General features: G+C 31.9%; 4 protein-coding genes across 9 annotated transcripts in view; 2 read left to right on the forward strand and 2 right to left on the reverse strand.

The window, feature by feature from the left end:
• Positions 1-1,682: 1,682 nt before the first annotated feature.
• Positions 1,683-4,376, reverse strand: sll (adenosine 3'-phospho 5'-phosphosulfate transporter 1). The gene is made up of 5 exons (XM_070642821.1): positions 4,219-4,376; positions 3,991-4,160; positions 3,867-3,932; positions 3,276-3,739; positions 1,683-3,182 (listed from the first exon to the last, which is right to left on the reverse strand). Exons 1-5 carry the CDS (start codon positions 4,248-4,250, stop codon positions 2,562-2,564), a joined length of 1,353 nt encoding a protein of 450 aa, XP_070498922.1. The 5' UTR covers positions 4,251-4,376; the 3' UTR covers positions 1,683-2,561.
• Positions 4,377-4,522: 146 nt separating this feature from the next.
• Positions 4,523-7,314, forward strand: LOC139092426 (putative mediator of RNA polymerase II transcription subunit 29). Of its 2 annotated transcripts, none has more exons than XR_011544591.1 (6): positions 4,523-4,676; positions 4,871-5,183; positions 5,248-5,381; positions 5,445-6,017; positions 6,250-6,881; positions 7,040-7,314. XR_011544591.1 is itself a non-coding variant. In XM_070642822.1 (6 exons), the coding sequence occupies exons 2-6, from the start codon at positions 4,950-4,952 to the stop codon at positions 7,114-7,116; spliced, it is 1,155 nt and encodes a 384-aa protein (XP_070498923.1). In that variant the 5' UTR covers positions 4,523-4,676; positions 4,871-4,949; the 3' UTR covers positions 7,117-7,314. The 2 variants fall into 2 exon arrangements, 1 of the variants encoding a protein (XP_070498923.1); XM_070642822.1 differs by having other exon boundaries at positions 6,250-6,386.
• Positions 7,315-7,926: 612 nt separating this feature from the next.
• LOC139092424 (PTS-dependent dihydroxyacetone kinase 1, dihydroxyacetone-binding subunit DhaK-like) lies at positions 7,927-10,687 on the reverse strand. 4 transcript variants are annotated; one of them, XM_070642817.1, is made up of 4 exons: positions 10,461-10,580; positions 10,368-10,399; positions 10,038-10,290; positions 7,927-9,974 (listed from the first exon to the last, which is right to left on the reverse strand). In XM_070642817.1, the coding sequence occupies exons 3-4, from the start codon at positions 10,088-10,090 to the stop codon at positions 8,483-8,485; spliced, it is 1,545 nt and encodes a 514-aa protein (XP_070498918.1). In that variant the 5' UTR covers positions 10,091-10,290; positions 10,368-10,399; positions 10,461-10,580; the 3' UTR covers positions 7,927-8,482. The 4 variants fall into 4 exon arrangements, with proteins under 4 accessions (XP_070498918.1, XP_070498919.1, XP_070498917.1 ...); XM_070642818.1 differs by having other exon boundaries at positions 10,363-10,399; positions 10,461-10,574; XM_070642816.1 differs by lacking the exon at positions 10,368-10,399 and having other exon boundaries at positions 10,038-10,137; positions 10,461-10,687.
• Naam (Nicotinamide amidase) overlaps positions 8,121-16,712 on the forward strand; it is a 90,274-nt gene continuing 81,682 nt past the window's right edge. The window contains exon 1 of one of the 2 annotated variants that reach the window (XM_070642824.1): positions 8,121-8,288. The gene's annotated coding sequence lies outside the window, so the exon portion shown is untranslated. The remainder of the gene's footprint in view (positions 8,289-16,712) is intronic. The other variant, XM_070642823.1, reaches the window with a different exon arrangement.

The raw sequence follows: 16,712 nt of genomic DNA on the forward strand, positions 1-16,712 counted from the left end.
AAGCACAAAAAAAAGGATGGTAAACTCATCTCTCACTTATGAAATTCTAATGTATTTAAACAGCTTTTATTTTGGGATGTTTGCAACATGCGAAATTGGTAATTAATTGCTATATATAATGAAATTTCCATATTCTATATATTTTGTTTGTACGCTTTACATTCTCTTTTTTTTCTCGTTTAGGCATGGGAACACTTAAAGCTATAAATTTGTACTATGAGGATGGGAAACTTTTACGTGAAACGTGTGTATTGCTTGGTCTGTGCCTTTTAGAATCAATTCGAATACATCTTGGGAAGAAAGGCAGTTTATCTGATCATGGCTGGCAAGTCATATTGAGTGTTTTTGTCACAATACCTTGTGCCGCAGGAGTTATATTTTTATTATGGAAGCAATCACATGTCTTAAAACTTGAATATATATTGTGCGCTTTAATGCTCCTTTTACAACTCACCGAACTTGTATTTGCAACATTATTTTTATTTAGTCTTTGTAAGCAGCCGACATATGATTAATATTTAAAGAATAAACGCGATTAGATGCAATTTTTTTAATTATATATATGACAAATATATATTTTTCGGAACCAAAAAAAGAAGAAAATACTTTTCTAGTCATCAAAAGATGGTTGTTGAAGAAAGAACCAAAGAAGTGAATAAGAGTGGATTAGGATTAATTTCAAGTGGCAATTTGCGTGACATGTATATGCAATCATACTATTTATAGCATTATATCCATAATAGTGCTCTTGGACACACCTCTTATATATTATAAGCCATACAATTCCAGTCATATCTTCCAAACATTTGTAAGGTCTAAAAGCACAAATCAAAGGGATTGTATGGTTCAATAGATATTTTCCAGGAATTGTGAGGTTCACAGACACAGAATAAAGAACAGTTACTCGAATAAAAAAAAAAGCGGTGAAATGGCATCAGTAGCCTAAATGGTAGAGCGTTGGTCTTACGTGCCAAAGGTCCTGGGTTCAATCCCAGGCCATGTCTAATTTTCGAAGCTCTTTTTCCATTTCACCGTTCTAGTTATGAAGCTCGGTTCGTGTGTTGGGTGGAGTTTTGAGGTCTTTGGCACATAATGTGTCTCCACTACTAGGTATACAAGGATATACTAGTATTTGGATGACTTTCATTACGAAATCTTGCGCACACGTATTGTAACTAGGTACATTGCAGGGTACATCAGGTCTTATGACGTACTCGTGTCTTTGCAATGTGCAGAGCTTGCAAGTGGTTCGGATCCCACTATAAACTGTAGGTCTAAAGGGTGTGGTACAACAGATTTAAAATCGCAGTGCCTCCAGCTCATAAGGCTGGGCCCTTCAGTCATTATATATATATACTCGAATAAGCCACTTGAGATGAATGCTAAACCGCTTTAATGAAACTATACTCATATTTAATGCGTAAATTTATAAAAATAGAAAATAGAAGGAAGAAAAATTTAAATGACTTAAAGAAAATTTCAACTATGACTACTCATTTTAAGCAATGAAAAGTTTCTCATTTTTTTTTAAATGATATTAAAGAGAATAAAACCTTTTTCTAGTTTTTTTGCACCCTTTGTGTTGATCATTAAATGTTTGTTTGTTTGAATGTTACAATTATAGTCATGAGTAAAGTATATGATAAATATATTGTATATTAAATTATTAATGACGATAAATAAAAAGGAACCCACGTTTGATACCACCACGAAATTTAGTAAAATACAATTTAAAATATTTTTTTTTTTCAGAATATATTTGATATATCTGCTTGTATAGACATATATTATAATTTATTTTCAAATTTTGGTAAAAAGATCCATAATTTATGCTTATCATTCTGCATAATCCTTGTGTGTCTGTTATTTTCATTTATATTTTGCACTGTTCATTTCTTGTTGGTAATTCGATTGTGTTTTATATCCGTATGTCCAGTTGAAAGAAATTAATCTGTTGAGTCCTAAGGATAGCAATTGGGGTCGATCAATGATTTAGGTACGTGATAAACAATGAGATTTCAAAATTGTACCAGATAATGTTAATGAGATTTATGAATTATGATAAAATTTAAGCACTACTGCTTTAAATAAGCTTTGGTTGTAGCCTTAAGCCTCATATTTTAAGTCAAATTCTAAGATTAATATGCTATAAAGCAATATAATTGTTTTTCATTAAAACCATACAATTTCACTCAAAACCCTACAAATGTTTTCAAAAAAAAAATCACTGGAATTGTATGGTTTTAGAGTAGTTTTCTAAAATAAGTCTTAGCTATCTTTAAGCTATGCTTAGAAAGGGCACAAGGAATTTTTGTTAAATGGATTAATGAATGAAAATGTGAAACCAGCTTTTCCTTATTTTCTAACAGTTTTTCATTTGCACATACGGACATAAATTTTTATCATACATACTAAGGTCATAAAGTTTTTTGCGTAATTAATAATTAAAATAATAGTAACTAATTAAGTCAAATTGAGACTAAACTAAGAGAACTAAGGTGAACAGCAAAAATAAAAAAATACAAAAGCGTATTAATCACATTATTAGACCATCCTCATATTTAAACATGTAGGCGCTGTTTGAGTAGTTCATGCTTTCTTCTTAGAATTTTAATTCGATGTGAGCAGTAAACGCGCAAGAAGACAGCAACAAATACGATAATTATTCCGAAAATTCCAAGCGCTGAAATTTGATGTTGATAGATGAGACATGATAATAAAATTGCGATAGCTTGACGTAATGTCATAATAATGGTAAATACAATAGCTCCAAATTTTGCGATGGTATAAAAGATAAAAAGTTGTCCAACTGCTGAACTTATTGACAATATGACGCAATCTATTAAGAATTTTGGATGTTCTGAGGCAAAAGTTATTCCTTCAGAAAAGCCGCCTTGAACGAGTAACGATGCTGCTGTAAACATTGAGCTGAATAAATTTACGCCGCACATCATTTGAATGCTCGTAATTCCATAAGTTTTGAAGATTTCGCTCTGCCAATTCGAGGTAAAACTGTCAAAGACCATGTATAGGACTAGCAGGAATAATCCTGTAATTGTGGTTGATGGTGTGTGCTTACTCTGATCATAACTTCCACTTAGAAATAGTACCATTCCGGTTGAGATTCCAATTGCGACAACATATTCGTAAAATTCATACTTGTTCCTCGACACAACTTTACCCTAAAATTAAATTAAATTATAACAAAGCAGTCAATTTTGATTCACGTTTATGACATAAATTAGACCGTGAAAAGGTCGTCAATAGAAGATTACCATAATCATCACTGGCACTAATTTGCATGATTTGGCAAGCACTTGTGTTGGAAAGCTGATGAATTTGAGTGCCTCATATTGTAGCCATGCACTGAGTACATTAGAAAATGAAGCATAGGAATATTTGAATAATGGTGCACGATGTCGTGTCTGCTGCTTTAAGTACAAATAGCATATAGCTATACAAAATGCCAACAATCGATTTGAGAAGACGAGAAATTGTGAATCTTTGAAAAATGACTTCTTTCCATTTACATCAACATATTCTCGAGTCATTATTTTCTCTTGTAGTACTCCCCATGTCAAATAACTTGCCATTAAGCCTACAAAGCAATATGAAAGTAACACACATTCTTTCACTAATGCCTTATTCACGGATTTGGATGTTGAAGATGATTGAATTAAATCATGCTTTTCATTCTCGCCGAAGCATGCTTTGACTATTGAATATAGGACGTTTTTCTCTGTAATGAAAAAAAAAATGACATGATCAGTTCCTTTTGCACAATCAATAGATTAGATTCTTATTGGAATAAAGTCATGCAAGGAAATTTTGCAAATTAAGCACTTTTTGACTTTGAATGTATTTACCTGATCTATCGAGGTAATGAACTTTTTTCACATATTGGTATATAAGAAATCCAGGAATTATAAGTGCTATAATTAAGAAAATAATTAAAAAAACCGAAAAAAAATTGAATTAAAGTTAAAATACCTGAATATCCTATACAATTTATTGTTAATCTTAATGCCCATGTATACTCTTTGGAAACTCCTTCGGTTAATTGAGATAGTGTTAAGTTCTGATGATTTTCACCAGCCAGTAACTCATAAAATATGTTTATTATGAAGTAAATTATTAAGAATGTGCCAATTATTATGGAACTGAAAGAGAAATTTGATATTATTGAATAGCAAATTAAAGAATATTATATTTACTTACATAATTATACAATCTGGAACTATATTTCTCATCCTATTAATTAATTTAACTTAAAAACGAAGAGATGATTTTGCTTACGAATATAAATACTTCCGAACTACACACGTCTGCTCTGCGGCACTCATGAGCTAAGTCTATATGAATTTGCTTTATTTGCAATCACCTCACAGTAGTTAAGCAAATTAAATATCTCCTGGATGTCTGCAAAAATAGACTTTCAATCTTAATATCCTGACTGATGCCAGTTGTTATAGCGTTTAACTCGGGACTTTCAAAGCTAAACGTTATTAGTGACGCTCAGCTTCAAAGCAAAGCGTAGCTTAAGAAAAAAATAATAAGAAGCATTGAAATCTTTTCTTCATTAATTAATCAACTATTTCGCATCAATATAACCATTTATTGAGTTTAAAGTACATATTAAGCTATAAGCTTGTGAAATACATTAAATAAATATTGAGGTAAGTCGAAAATAGTCAAATTTTCAATGTTTTCTGACATTTGCGAAATGCAATCTTGATTCATAAATTTTCGTCCTAAAAATAGATTGTTAGTCATTTTCTATAGCTTAAAAGCAATAATCTCCAAGAAATTTTCATTTCCTGACCTAAATGTGTTATTTATAACGATTTTAACATGATAAATTTTCTTCTAGGATATTAAGCAAATACAATTAGTGTAATTGTATTAGTAAAATTTTATTTGGAGACAAAACAATTGAATAAACAATCCATATGATTAACATGAATACTACTACCGCGATCACCTTGAACGATCGTTTCTCGATGATAAAAAAACAGCCATCCAACACATCGATTACTGAGCAAAGAGGACGATCTCGTTCGAGAAGTAGAACAAGAGGTGGTCAAAAGCCGCAAGTAGATTTGAGAGGATCCCGTCGTAATCAGATGTTGCTTAATCAGCTTGAAAGACAACATACATTGCGAATGGCACTTAAATTGAAGAATGTAAGCCCACTTCATATATGATTTTGACATTTGAAATCCTAATTCCGTATTTCCACAATTACAGAAAAGTTTGATGGCAAGTCGTGGACGTGCACAGACATTCAAAACCAGAAATAATTTCAGACGTGCTGCCGTCATCAAACAAGCCGTGAATACACAAAGATTGAGACGTTCAAACAGTTTGACTCGCTTTATTCCGTAAGTTGTCTGCATTTGTATTTGTCCTTGCAAATATATAATAATTAATATTTACATTGATAGGCTAAATGATGCACCGAGTCGAATACGCCAAGGCAGAAGCCGTTCACGCAGTAGATCACGCTCTAGAGGCCCAAATCAAGGCCAAAATAATTTTAACACGGGATCCGTACATGATAGATTGGGAAATCGCCAACCACGTCGTAGAATGCGTCGTGGAGGATTACAAGCTAATAATACCTTTAATAACAACAATAATCAACAACAACGAGCACGCAGTCGCAGTCGACAACGCTTAAATCGCAATAACTTCAGAAATAACAATACCACTCCTGTGAGACGCTCTAATTCAGTTAATGCTCGTTTGGGAAATAATGGACCTCAACAACAAACTCAACAAAATCGTCGTCGTTTCCGTTCGAGATCAAGATCACGCAATAATTTAAATAATACAAACGCCAATCGACGAAATAACTTCACTAACAATAATGCCATTAACAACAGAAATAACAACAGAAACCAAAGTAATCGACCATTGACAGGTCGCATTGTAAAGCGAAGAATTAATCGCAGAACCGGGGCAAATGTACAACAAATTAGAAATGGTGCAGCTCGCAACGTGAAGAAGTTGCAAAGGTGGATATCATAAAAATTGATTGTGTTTAAATTCTTGAGATATAAGAATAATGAGGATAGTTAATTTGAGACCCTAATAAGTCCATGATAAGACCACTCGATTGATAGATTGAGAAAAAAATATATCGTCTCAAAATAGGACTTAACTTATGCTTTTACATCACATAACATATACATTGTTATTAACTTAATTCACAAAATACATTTTTCTCTTCGATCTTTCAATAATTAGAGGCAATAATAATGGACAAGCTCGTGGAAGAGCTCGTAATGCTCGTGGTGGACAGAGAAATGGATCACAAAGAGGACGTCAACAACAACAAGAGCAATCACGTCGTGGCCGATCACGAACACGTCGTGCAAACAGAGGTAATCAGTAAATGCTTGATCCTCAAAGCTAATGGGATAAATTATTGTCAAGCCTCATAGTTCGTGCTTAAATTGTACGGATATGGATATTGTTGGAAAGAGAATGAGCGTAGCTGGCGATAAAGTAAAAAGAACCCGGCTAATGAAAGCTTGACATAATGAAATGACAGAAGTTAACTAAACTTTTCCATGCCTCTCAATACAATAATAATAAGAAGAGAACGGAAGATGAATAAGCATATAAAAGAACACACAATCAATAGCTGAACGCGAAGACCCAATCGATTTTTTGCCAATTTTCTTAAAAGCTCTTCTTTTTGGAGCATTATAGGAAAAAAAAACTATTCTTTTTGATCCCATTCCATCATTTAGAAAAAAAAGGATCTTGTTTGATATTTTAAAGGAATGAAATACATGCTGTATAACATCATTCTTCGCTTCATCATCTTAGTATTACACTTACTTTAAGTCTTCAACTTAAAGGAGGGAATTTAGGTATTTTACAAATTATTTAATATTAATCATTCGATTGCTGCACCGACCGATTGAATGGATGATGCTGGATAAAATGGAAATCAATTACTTAAAAAAATATCGAAATTCATTTCAATTTAATCAAGTTTTTTGTTAACAAAAAATTCATTTTATTTTAGGTGGAGGCCGTCCACAAGTTTCGAAGGAGCAATTGGATAAGCAACTAGATGCTTATATGGCAAAAGGATCAGCATAAGAAAAATGATGCATTAATGAATATTGATACCAACCATTTATCAACAATCTGAAGTTAAAATTTTTGTAGGATTTAAGACATTTAAATAATAATTCAATTAATTTGAAGATTTGGAAATTATATTAATAATGATGATGTATCTACTTTATTTTGAAGACTTAAAACTAAATTAATAAAACTTTCTTTAGTGACAAAGAATTATTATCTGATTTTGTTGATTATAGTAGGCTATGAATTCATAAATATTATTTATAGAAAAACCAAATTAATTTATATCAATATCAATATCTCGTAGTGATAAAAAGTCATAAATTGATACCGGTAAATGATGAAGAACTCAAAGGTAAGCGATAAGAGATAGTGTGTTTATATTGAAATTGATTAATTTGATGTAAATATTGAAACATTACAATTTCTTGAAAAACATTTGCAGGGTTTTGAATGCATTTTTAGAGCACAAAAGCGGCCAAAGAACTTTTGGAAAAAGGTTATTGATAATTGGCAAAAAGGTAGTCAGCGATTGAGCAAGTTTTAAACACCAACTAAGAGAAGCCATGAATCACAGATGATCTGTCCGGTTAGCGCAGTAAGTTTGTATTTTTAAGAACCGTACAATTTCATTTGAAAAGTTCAACACCGTATAAATGTTTCAAAACCATATAAATGTAGTAATTGCTTCAAAATGGTTTATAATGGAATCATTGTAAAAACTATTGGAAATGATATAGGTCTTTAAATTTTTAAAAACGGACCATAATAAAGATAATTATAATAATAATAATGGTTTATAATTAAATGAGAGAACTCAGATTAATTAGCAAGCCATTTATTTATTTTCGACTCATATGCAGTCTTAATATTTAATTCCAAAATTATTCATAAATTTATATGTTAATTAATACAAATGGTGTTTTTGCACTATGAGCATTTAAATATTTTTCCTCTCTCTAAATTATGACCACATTTAAGTATAAAGCCAGCAAAACACAGCAAAGAAAGGTTCAGTAATTTTTACTCTGTCTTTGCCGAAGAACGTGAATTTTGTGAAATTATAATTTTTTCATCATTTAATTTACCATTTAGTCAATATTATTTGATTGATAACTTTTATTTGAGTTCATCTATTGATATATCCAAGAGTGTCATTGATATATAGCTTGAGAATTTAACCGGTAAGTTGATAAAAATTGAATTTGTTGTGTAAACATAAAAAATGTCTCATGTTGCAAAATGAGCATCCGCATTGACATAGCAATCTGCGAATAACATGGCTAGAACTACGAATTAAGCATAAAGCAATACAGTGACTGCAAACTTTGCCAAAAAAACGCTAATAAAAGAAGAAAAACAGAAACATTCGCAAACATTATTGTTGCCCTTGTAGCACATTAAGGATTCCATTTGAAATAATGGATATAACGTATGCACCGGAATCAGGAAATTCACTAATAAATTTAAAGTCTGAATCTTTATCAGCATACGCGTAAGCACTTCTACCACTTTTAGGAAACATATTCTTTGTATTGTCACATCCAATTTGACATCCATTTGCAAAAGCTTTAACCGCTTCAAGCATATTTCCGTCATTAAAAGCAATTTTCATCTCATTATATCCAACACAAAGGGAATCGAGTAAAGTTCTATCGCCAATTTCTGCTTTACCATACCGCATTATTCCATCAATACCATTCGATAATGCTTGAAGCCAATTAGTAATGCAATACTCATTGCAATCACGAAAAGCAATCGATGCACATTGAAAGAAAATTGAAAAAATAGCACCGGAACTGCCACCCATGGATCTCATTAAAATATCACTGAGGGTGATGAGGAATTTATGTGGATTGTCTGTATTTAAATTATCCTTTAATAATTCATCCAGAATTGCACAAGCACCACGTGATAATGTATCTCCCGTATCAGAATCACCCAATTCTTTATCCATAAGATTAAGGTCACCTCTTGCGTCATTTATATCATGACAAACTTTCATTAAAACTTTTTTCATAATTTCAATTTCGTATTTTTTGACATTTTTCAATTCCTCATCCTCGTGCTTTGAACTCTCATCGACTTTAGGAACTTGAAAATCCATTTCACGTGTATTATGTGAGTAACTGAGTGGGATATTAAATAAATATTTTACTGCTGTATCTGTCGGATATTCGAGTAATTCAATAATTGAATTGTCCTTGATTTCCATGATTGACACACCAATACCCTCCTTGCCAAGTGATGTTAAAAACTTTCCAGCATAAATTTTAATTACATTAAATGTACTGCCATTAATTGAATCCATAAAGTCTTTGATGAAATTATAAAATATAAATTCGGAAGCACCGCCAAGATTATTAAATAACACAATGATATCCGATTTAATTTCTGTTATCTTTAATTTATGCCTTAATATTCCAATTATGGATTTAAAGCATTTGGCATTATCTAATTTTAAAGCGCCTGCTTCACCATGGATACCATATCCAATATCTATTTGATTTAATTCATTTCGATTGTGCTGAAATGTGAAACCAATTGTTCGAATCATTCGATTGTTAAGTATCGATGAGCATTGTTCGTGGATATAATTTAGCGGAAAGCCTTTAGCACTCATTGCTCCGGCTATCTTTATTATGAGATTTATGCCCGTCAATCCACGTCGTCCTGTCGAATTACGTGGATTATCAATCGCACAGTCGTCATCAATGATAATTGATTTTATGTTTTGATACTTGTGTATATTTCTCGCCATTTCTATAGCCAATCCAAAATTTAATCTATCTCCTGTATAATTATTGATGACCATTAAAATCTCACGATTCGGATCATTTTGTGTCGATAGTAGAATTGATGCGAGGCAACTGTGCGAAATTAATTAATTAAATTATTGTTTGGCACATTTGAAAATGCATTTTATTGTCTACCTGGTGACTGATGGTGACGTAAATATTTCCCCACAAATCGCTGCTGAGAGCATTCCTTTGCCAACAAATCCAACTGGAAATGGCTCGTGACCGGAACCGCCTGAAATTGTTTTTAAAGTTTATTATTGATTTTTGTTTGGTTTGGTGATAGTTATTGTGACTGGATCAACATTAGAGAGTTAGATACTGTAAATCCTTAGTTATGTGGTATCTGGGGAGTCGAGTTAAGTCTGGATGCATGATATTTAGACTTCTGCAGCCAATAGAAAGATGAAAACAAGAGTTAAATTTAATTACTGGATCTTTAATACTTTAATTGATTTACATTACATCCAAAAGTATTCTGATATCCATACAGACAGCTTTATCAAGTAAACAAACAAACACAATAACTGCAGTTCCAATACAAAGTAACAATCTCACCTCCACTGATAATTAAAACAGATTTTCTATCATTCCTAAATTCCTCATCGTCACGTAATAGAATATTGTGATTTTTGACATACAATATATCACCATGTACACCCACAAATCCCAAAAGTGAATTCCTCAAGTTTATATCACCAACTGATACCATAATTAAATTTTAAGAAAACCAAAAGACACAAATCAAAACAAAACTTTCTAGATGTGTTACAAACAATGTACTGATACAGTAAATATAATATTTTTATCTCTATCAGAGAGACTTTGTAGAAATTGAATTAATTTTAAAAATACAGAGAGTGAGAATGTGTGAGAGTTAGGGGTACTTAAGTACCGTATATTCATGATTATGAGATTTTGTTCTGGAAATCAGGATTCTGAATTTGAATTATGCATTAGAGTTGATTTAGAAATAATTAAAAGGATTAATATGGAATCAATTATTAGTTTGGAGTCTAAATAACCTTGCAGGCTAGATCCAGCTAAGAAACCATGACTATCTAAGTTGTATCCTAACTAATTTACATTAGAACCAATTGAACCAAACAGAAATTCGAAAATATACTTCAATTTTAATACTTCCTAACCCCTAAAATCCACAGATCAAACTTATTGACCTTCAATATTAAAAATATTCTACAATGACATTAAATAAATTGATGTATGAGCTCATTCCATGCACAAGTGCATGCTTTTTGGATTTATATCATGTATATGCTATAGACACCATAGACAGATGAAATTTATTTTAAAATTACATAACATGCATAACAAATTTGATTATTGTATAGAACAAAAACAGCAATTATAAAGCTATAAGTCTCAAAGCATGCAAATATAAAGTTCATTAAAATTTTAAATTTTTCCTGCTTTTTTGCAAGCTTCGATACAGATGAAAATAAATTTTAAAGCGAAAGATTTATCTGAGCTTTTTGCGCCAGTTTTTTTAATGAGTAGGAAAACTTTAATGGAAAAACGGGAAGTTTGATTGAACTAATTACTGAATATAAGCGCATTTCATCTGGTTTTTAATTAATGAGTTCTTTAGGAGTTGCTTGTTTTGATAATGATGTTCAAACTATCTGATTTCACAGATTCTCTTATACTGAGTTTGAAGTTGAAGGATTGATGTATGTTGATGTGTATAACAGAATGATGATAAGCTTAATTAAAGAACTTTCAAATGGATTGATTTAATCATAATGATGTTTATTCTTTGGAGTTTAAAAACAAAGTGAGCTTTTCTATGAAGGGGATGAAAACTATGAAAGGGGAAAATCAACTAATTCTAGTTTCAAATACAATTTGAATTTAAAATGGCAGTTGATATTATTCTTAACATATGGCTTGGTCGATTTCGAAGAGCTAACATGTTGATTTGTTTTGATCTTTAATCACAGATGAGCATTGGTCTTTGCAATTTCTAGGTCCAAGCGACTTTCTTGACTGCTTTCATGTCAAAATTCAAATAATTGACACAAAACTCAACTGGAATCCTTTAGAAAAAGACAAAACGCAACATAAATTCCAATTTATTATGAATTATAGATAGGTACATAAAAGAGTGAGGAAGAGAAGTTGTAATAATGATATATCGGTGTATATATTCTTATTATCCCATGTTTTTATGTGTACACGGGTAAAAAAAAAGAAATTCTGCAATTCATATACAAAAACGAATATATTCAATAATAAAGCTCATATTACATATTCAACATAATATGTATGAACGACGTAGAGAAGTAAAACCTACATTTAGTGACGTATATGCTCATATGTATGCTCTTATTTGAGAAATGTGAGAAAAAAAAGCTTTACAAAACGAGAAAGGCACGTAAAAATCGATTGCATCGAGTATAGAGTATGAGCTGAGAAAGGGATAGAGTACACATCCATCACAAACACGCACGTAATTCTTTTTCTCGAACGAAAACAGCAACTGTGTGTTTATATACGTTTGATTTATCAAGAATACGACTTCTCATATTACATTGATCGACAAGCACATATGACGGGGCTTCTTACGTACTTTAAAGGATTTGTAATTTGTAGAACGTTTGTTACTGAAACAGATTGGTACCAAATTACCCCAATTGAATGTTACAATAGCAAATACGTATCGACATCACATATAAATGATTTTTTGATATTGCATGCCTTTTTTAGCACATTTTCTTTGTAGTAGAAATGTTGATTTTGATGCCTTTGCTTGATTTAATTGGCTGTTACCTGATCAAAGAGTTTCAGTTCAATGATATTGTTGATGGTTTAGTAGGCATTTTAACTTATGGATGTATATTGACTTTGGGAATAAGAGGAAATGAATGGATTTAGGTAGATTTTGGGTGTATTAAGTGATCTTACTATAGTCTCTAAGTTCTTGTGTGAGATTTGAGGCAAATCAAGTTTTTGGGAGCAATTTTGAATTGTCAGGATACCCTTCCACGCAGCCATCAAAGAATCTTTACGTCTTATCGTCAACACGGTTACGTAGCTATGTCTCGGAGACTTTGGTTAGGTCTGTTAGTTGATTTATGATGTTCTGAATACTATACTCTGCCATTTAGATAGGACAGTATATCATTTGAAAGCTTCTGGATACAGAAGTCGTTCGGAAGGTCACACTCATGATTGCATTTGATTACTGGACTTAAGTTGCTATTATCTCGTTCATAGGTTAGGTTGGGGTATGGTAGACTTGGATATACCCTAAAAATGAGATAGAATCCCCTAAAGAACAACACTTAGACCTAATAAATTGATATTCTGGACTATAGTTTGTGATCCAAAAGATTCTAGATTCCACAGACAAATGCGCTCAGCTTCAATTCTTAATCCTAACTTCATACAAACTTTATTTTCTTTTCTATTTGTTTGTTTGCCTTGTCTCTCATAAGTGTATACACATGCAGATATATATATTTTTTATATGATCCAATACGAAATGAATGAATGTACATTGCTTCTCATTTTGCCATCAGCAATTTTCTCGTACACATTACGAATGCTAATAAAATGTAAATCAACAATCAATCGAATGCTTTATTGTCGTTTGGTATTCGATATAAGGATTTTCTATATATTTTTTTGAGGGGTATTTCTACTCATTTTATGTGCATCATCATGGAATGGCTGTAGAAGTAGCTAATGTTATGTGAAAATGCCACACATGAAGGTAGAATAGAATGTAAAAAAAAGACTTAGTTGTGCATAACCAATGGAAAAAATAGATGAGGAGGTTTTGAAATCAGCAAGAACTAATTTAATTACTTCGTACTATCAGTCATTAATGCTTGTGTATATCCGTGTACATGTGTGTGGCAAAAATAACAATTTATTTTTCATTAGATACAAGATATGAAGCAATAATAGACGTTTTTTATGCTAATGATTGTCGGACAAGTAAAATGAAGTTCGGAAGTAAGAAAATTTTATTGATGTTTGACTAAGGCGCATTTTTATGATTTTTTTGGAGGATTAATGTTAGGGGTTGATGACTTGTATTAGTTTCTTATGATCAAAACTGTATTGTGGTAACTCTGGCAGGCAACCTGTTATGTGCCACTTCACACTATGGTGGAAAGCCAGGACCGAAACCACACACGTTGGCGTGGCACACAAGCTTGCCACCACTGGTCTAACTGATCATCCAGTCTTTGTGTAGCGCAGCCTCTTACTTTCATCCACAGCATTCACAGTAGATAACTATGTATGTTTCATGCCTCACTTTGTCGGGGTTAAGACTCGAACGGAACCGCACACGGCATACAGTTCACGACACTAGTGTACCACTGAACATGTTTGACCTACCACTGATCTACAGCAATATCTAAGGAGAGTAGCAATAAAGTAGATTCTAGATCATCTGAAGTCAGATCAAAATCTAAGTCGACATCCAGCTCTAGCCATAAACGAGCGACCCCAAAATGTCACCCTAGCTATTTGACTCATTCCATTAAATTCTCTTTTATCCTCATGCAATTCAATTGTCCAGTTAGTTCCGTTTCTTTCTTTACATTCTCTTCCATTCCCTATTTATGATTCAGTCATCACCAATGTCATCTTCATTTATTAGCATAAAGTAGATGGAGTGAGGCAATATAAATGTTAAGTGCAAAGGAGGAGATGAGGAAATAAAATGAAATTTTTATAAAAATGTAATTTTCTTAAAAAGTCCTCGCCATTGTCGGTTATGTTAAGCGATGGAAACGAATTATTATCATTTATTATGTCAGTTTTTTTTTGTGCTGAAGAGTTCAGTCCGGTTTGTTCCTTAGTTTTGTTTTTGTTTTAAAGAATAAAGGCAGTTGTTGTTTAATATAGTTTGGGATGGAAATGAATTTGGTATCGCTGTGATCTTTAGTCGTATTTTTGGGGTTGAATGAGTTAAGGATCTTAAGTATTATTGAGAGAGGAGGGGGGTCTTTGGTTTGAATAAATGAATAATTTGATTATTACAAAATATTAGACCATTTTCTCCCTAAAACGAGAAGCCAATTCAAAATTGATCTGTACGGTCAGCATAGTAAGCAAGCATAAAGTGAGGAACCCCTTCCAAAAAATCAACAAAAATCAAAATTATTCAAACCGAGGACCCCCGCCTATTTTAAGATTCCTAATCTTATAATTGCATGTTCTAAAGCATTTTTTTTATGTAAATCCACAGTTCTGAAAGCCTTCAAAATTTATCAGGTGATGAAATCCACAACCGGCTTAATGAACATTTTAATTATTCTCCTTTATAACCAAATATCATGCAAAAAACACAGAAACTAGATCATATTCATTTGATAACCTTATTTTATGTCTTTGTCAGTTCCATTTGCTCAAGACATTTTCCCTCAATTCAATTATAATTTCGAAAATTGCAAACATTTATTGCTTTAATTTGAGATATACATGTGCGATAAGACTGAACATTTCAATATGCAATTTAATTATTATTGGAGTGACTTTATATTGAAATGCAATTGTGAAGAAGTTCATGATAATTATCAGAAATTTGAACAATTTTGAGTAAAATCATTTAATTGGAATTACATATTGTAATGAAATACGTGATATTCAGTGGAAATGCTTGATAATGGAGTGACTCTTTATGTAACGAGAAACTTACATGGATAGGTGGTCTATGGTTTGAATAACTTTGGATTTAAAGTAAATTCTTACAATCTTCCCTGAGACTCGTTTCTTGGCTTAAATCTATATCTACTCTTCATCTACCGTTACACCTAGAAGAAACAAAAGTGTCTTGATAGTTCAATTAGCAAGATGCGGGTCACAAAAGTCGATGTTGAATTTGAACTCCCTGGTTCGAATCCTACCATCAGCCTAGAGATTTTTCGGAATTTTTGGATACTTTGGCTTCTAAAGTTTCGCAAGTTAATGTCCAAAAACCAAGAATTTAGACATTGAGAGATGTTAAAATGGGTCGTGAATGAGGTAGTTAGGATGAGAAAGCTCCTAGAGCTGCGAATTCACCTTGGAGAGAGTTTTTACAGTTTTGCCTCCAAATGCCTTCCTCTAAATATACCAACTTGGGTATGCACTAGGTAGGTGGATGTAGTGGTTGATCTACATCGAGAAACGCAGATCCATGGATTCGCGTGCGAACAGTACAGATGTTTAATACCACATCTTGGAACCGACCAGGAAGTCGACAAAGCTTTTTTATGGATTTGCCAACCAGCTGTCGTCTAAATTCAACTAAACTTCATATAAATAATGAGACTTCATACAAACCGAGACTACCCTAGTGCATTCCAAACTAAATCAGTTCATTATACAAAGCCAAACAATAAATAAAATTAATTATTAAAATGTTGTCAAGGATAAAATCAAACTAATTAAATTACAGTAAATACGCAATAATTCGAAGCGCATACATAATTTTCAAAATATTTGCCAATAATCATTGTATTTTGATTCTTTTTTTTTCATATCCAACCAATTTCTATAGATATTTATCATTAAAAGAATTTTTTTATATTGTTTCATGCCATATTTGTTTTATATCTGCACGTTCATGCAATTGATTGTTGATTTATAAATTAAATTCTTCTCTTATTTGCCAACATTAATGTTTGCCATACAAATTATTGAACTTTTTTTTTTCATTCAGATTTTTTACCTGGAATTTTTTTTTTCATCACTTTTGTGGTTCAAATATTGAAAATTGATGATCATGATGATATACAGAATAAAAAAAAAACCTCAAATGCAAACAGCATAAAAATAGCAATAAATTAT

Source organism: Chironomus tepperi, unplaced genomic scaffold (genome assembly GCF_022539635.2).
Source record: "Chironomus tepperi strain 1889 unplaced genomic scaffold, CSIRO-AGI_Ctep_v1 contig_298, whole genome shotgun sequence".
Taxonomy (NCBI): Eukaryota; Metazoa; Arthropoda; class Insecta; order Diptera; family Chironomidae; genus Chironomus; species Chironomus tepperi.

What these genes read in the sequence shown, in the direction of transcription:
- sll (XM_070642821.1), bottom strand. Translation starts at nt 4,250, where the DNA reads ATGAGAAATATAGTTCCAGATTGTATAATTAT. An exon ending in TCATTACCTCGATAGATCAG is followed by an intron (nt 3,740 to 3,866) that starts GTAAATACATTC and finishes TTTTCATTACAG; the next exon opens with AGAAAAACGTCCTATATTCA. An exon ending in TAGTGCCAGTGATGATTATG is followed by an intron (nt 3,183 to 3,275) that starts GTAATCTTCTAT and finishes ATTTAATTTTAG; the next exon opens with GGTAAAGTTGTGTCGAGGAA.
- LOC139092426 (XM_070642822.1), top strand. Translation starts at nt 4,950, where the DNA reads ATGATTAACATGAATACTACTACCGCGATCACCTTGAACGATCGTTTC. An exon ending in TGGCACTTAAATTGAAGAAT is followed by an intron (nt 5,184 to 5,247) that starts GTAAGCCCACTT and finishes CCACAATTACAG; the next exon opens with AAAAGTTTGATGGCAAGTCG. An exon ending in AACGTGAAGAAGTTGCAAAG is followed by an intron (nt 6,018 to 6,249) that starts GTGGATATCATA and finishes TTCAATAATTAG; the next exon opens with AGGCAATAATAATGGACAAG.
- LOC139092424 (XM_070642816.1), bottom strand. Translation starts at nt 10,614, where the DNA reads ATGGTATCAGTTGGTGATATAAACTTGAGGAATTCACTTTTGGGATTT. An exon ending in TGTTTTAATTATCAGTGGAG is followed by an intron (nt 10,138 to 10,460) that starts GTGAGATTGTTA and finishes AAACAATTTCAG; the next exon opens with GCGGTTCCGGTCACGAGCCA. An exon ending in ACGTCACCATCAGTCACCAG is followed by an intron (nt 9,975 to 10,037) that starts GTAGACAATAAA and finishes AATTTCGCACAG; the next exon opens with TTGCCTCGCATCAATTCTAC.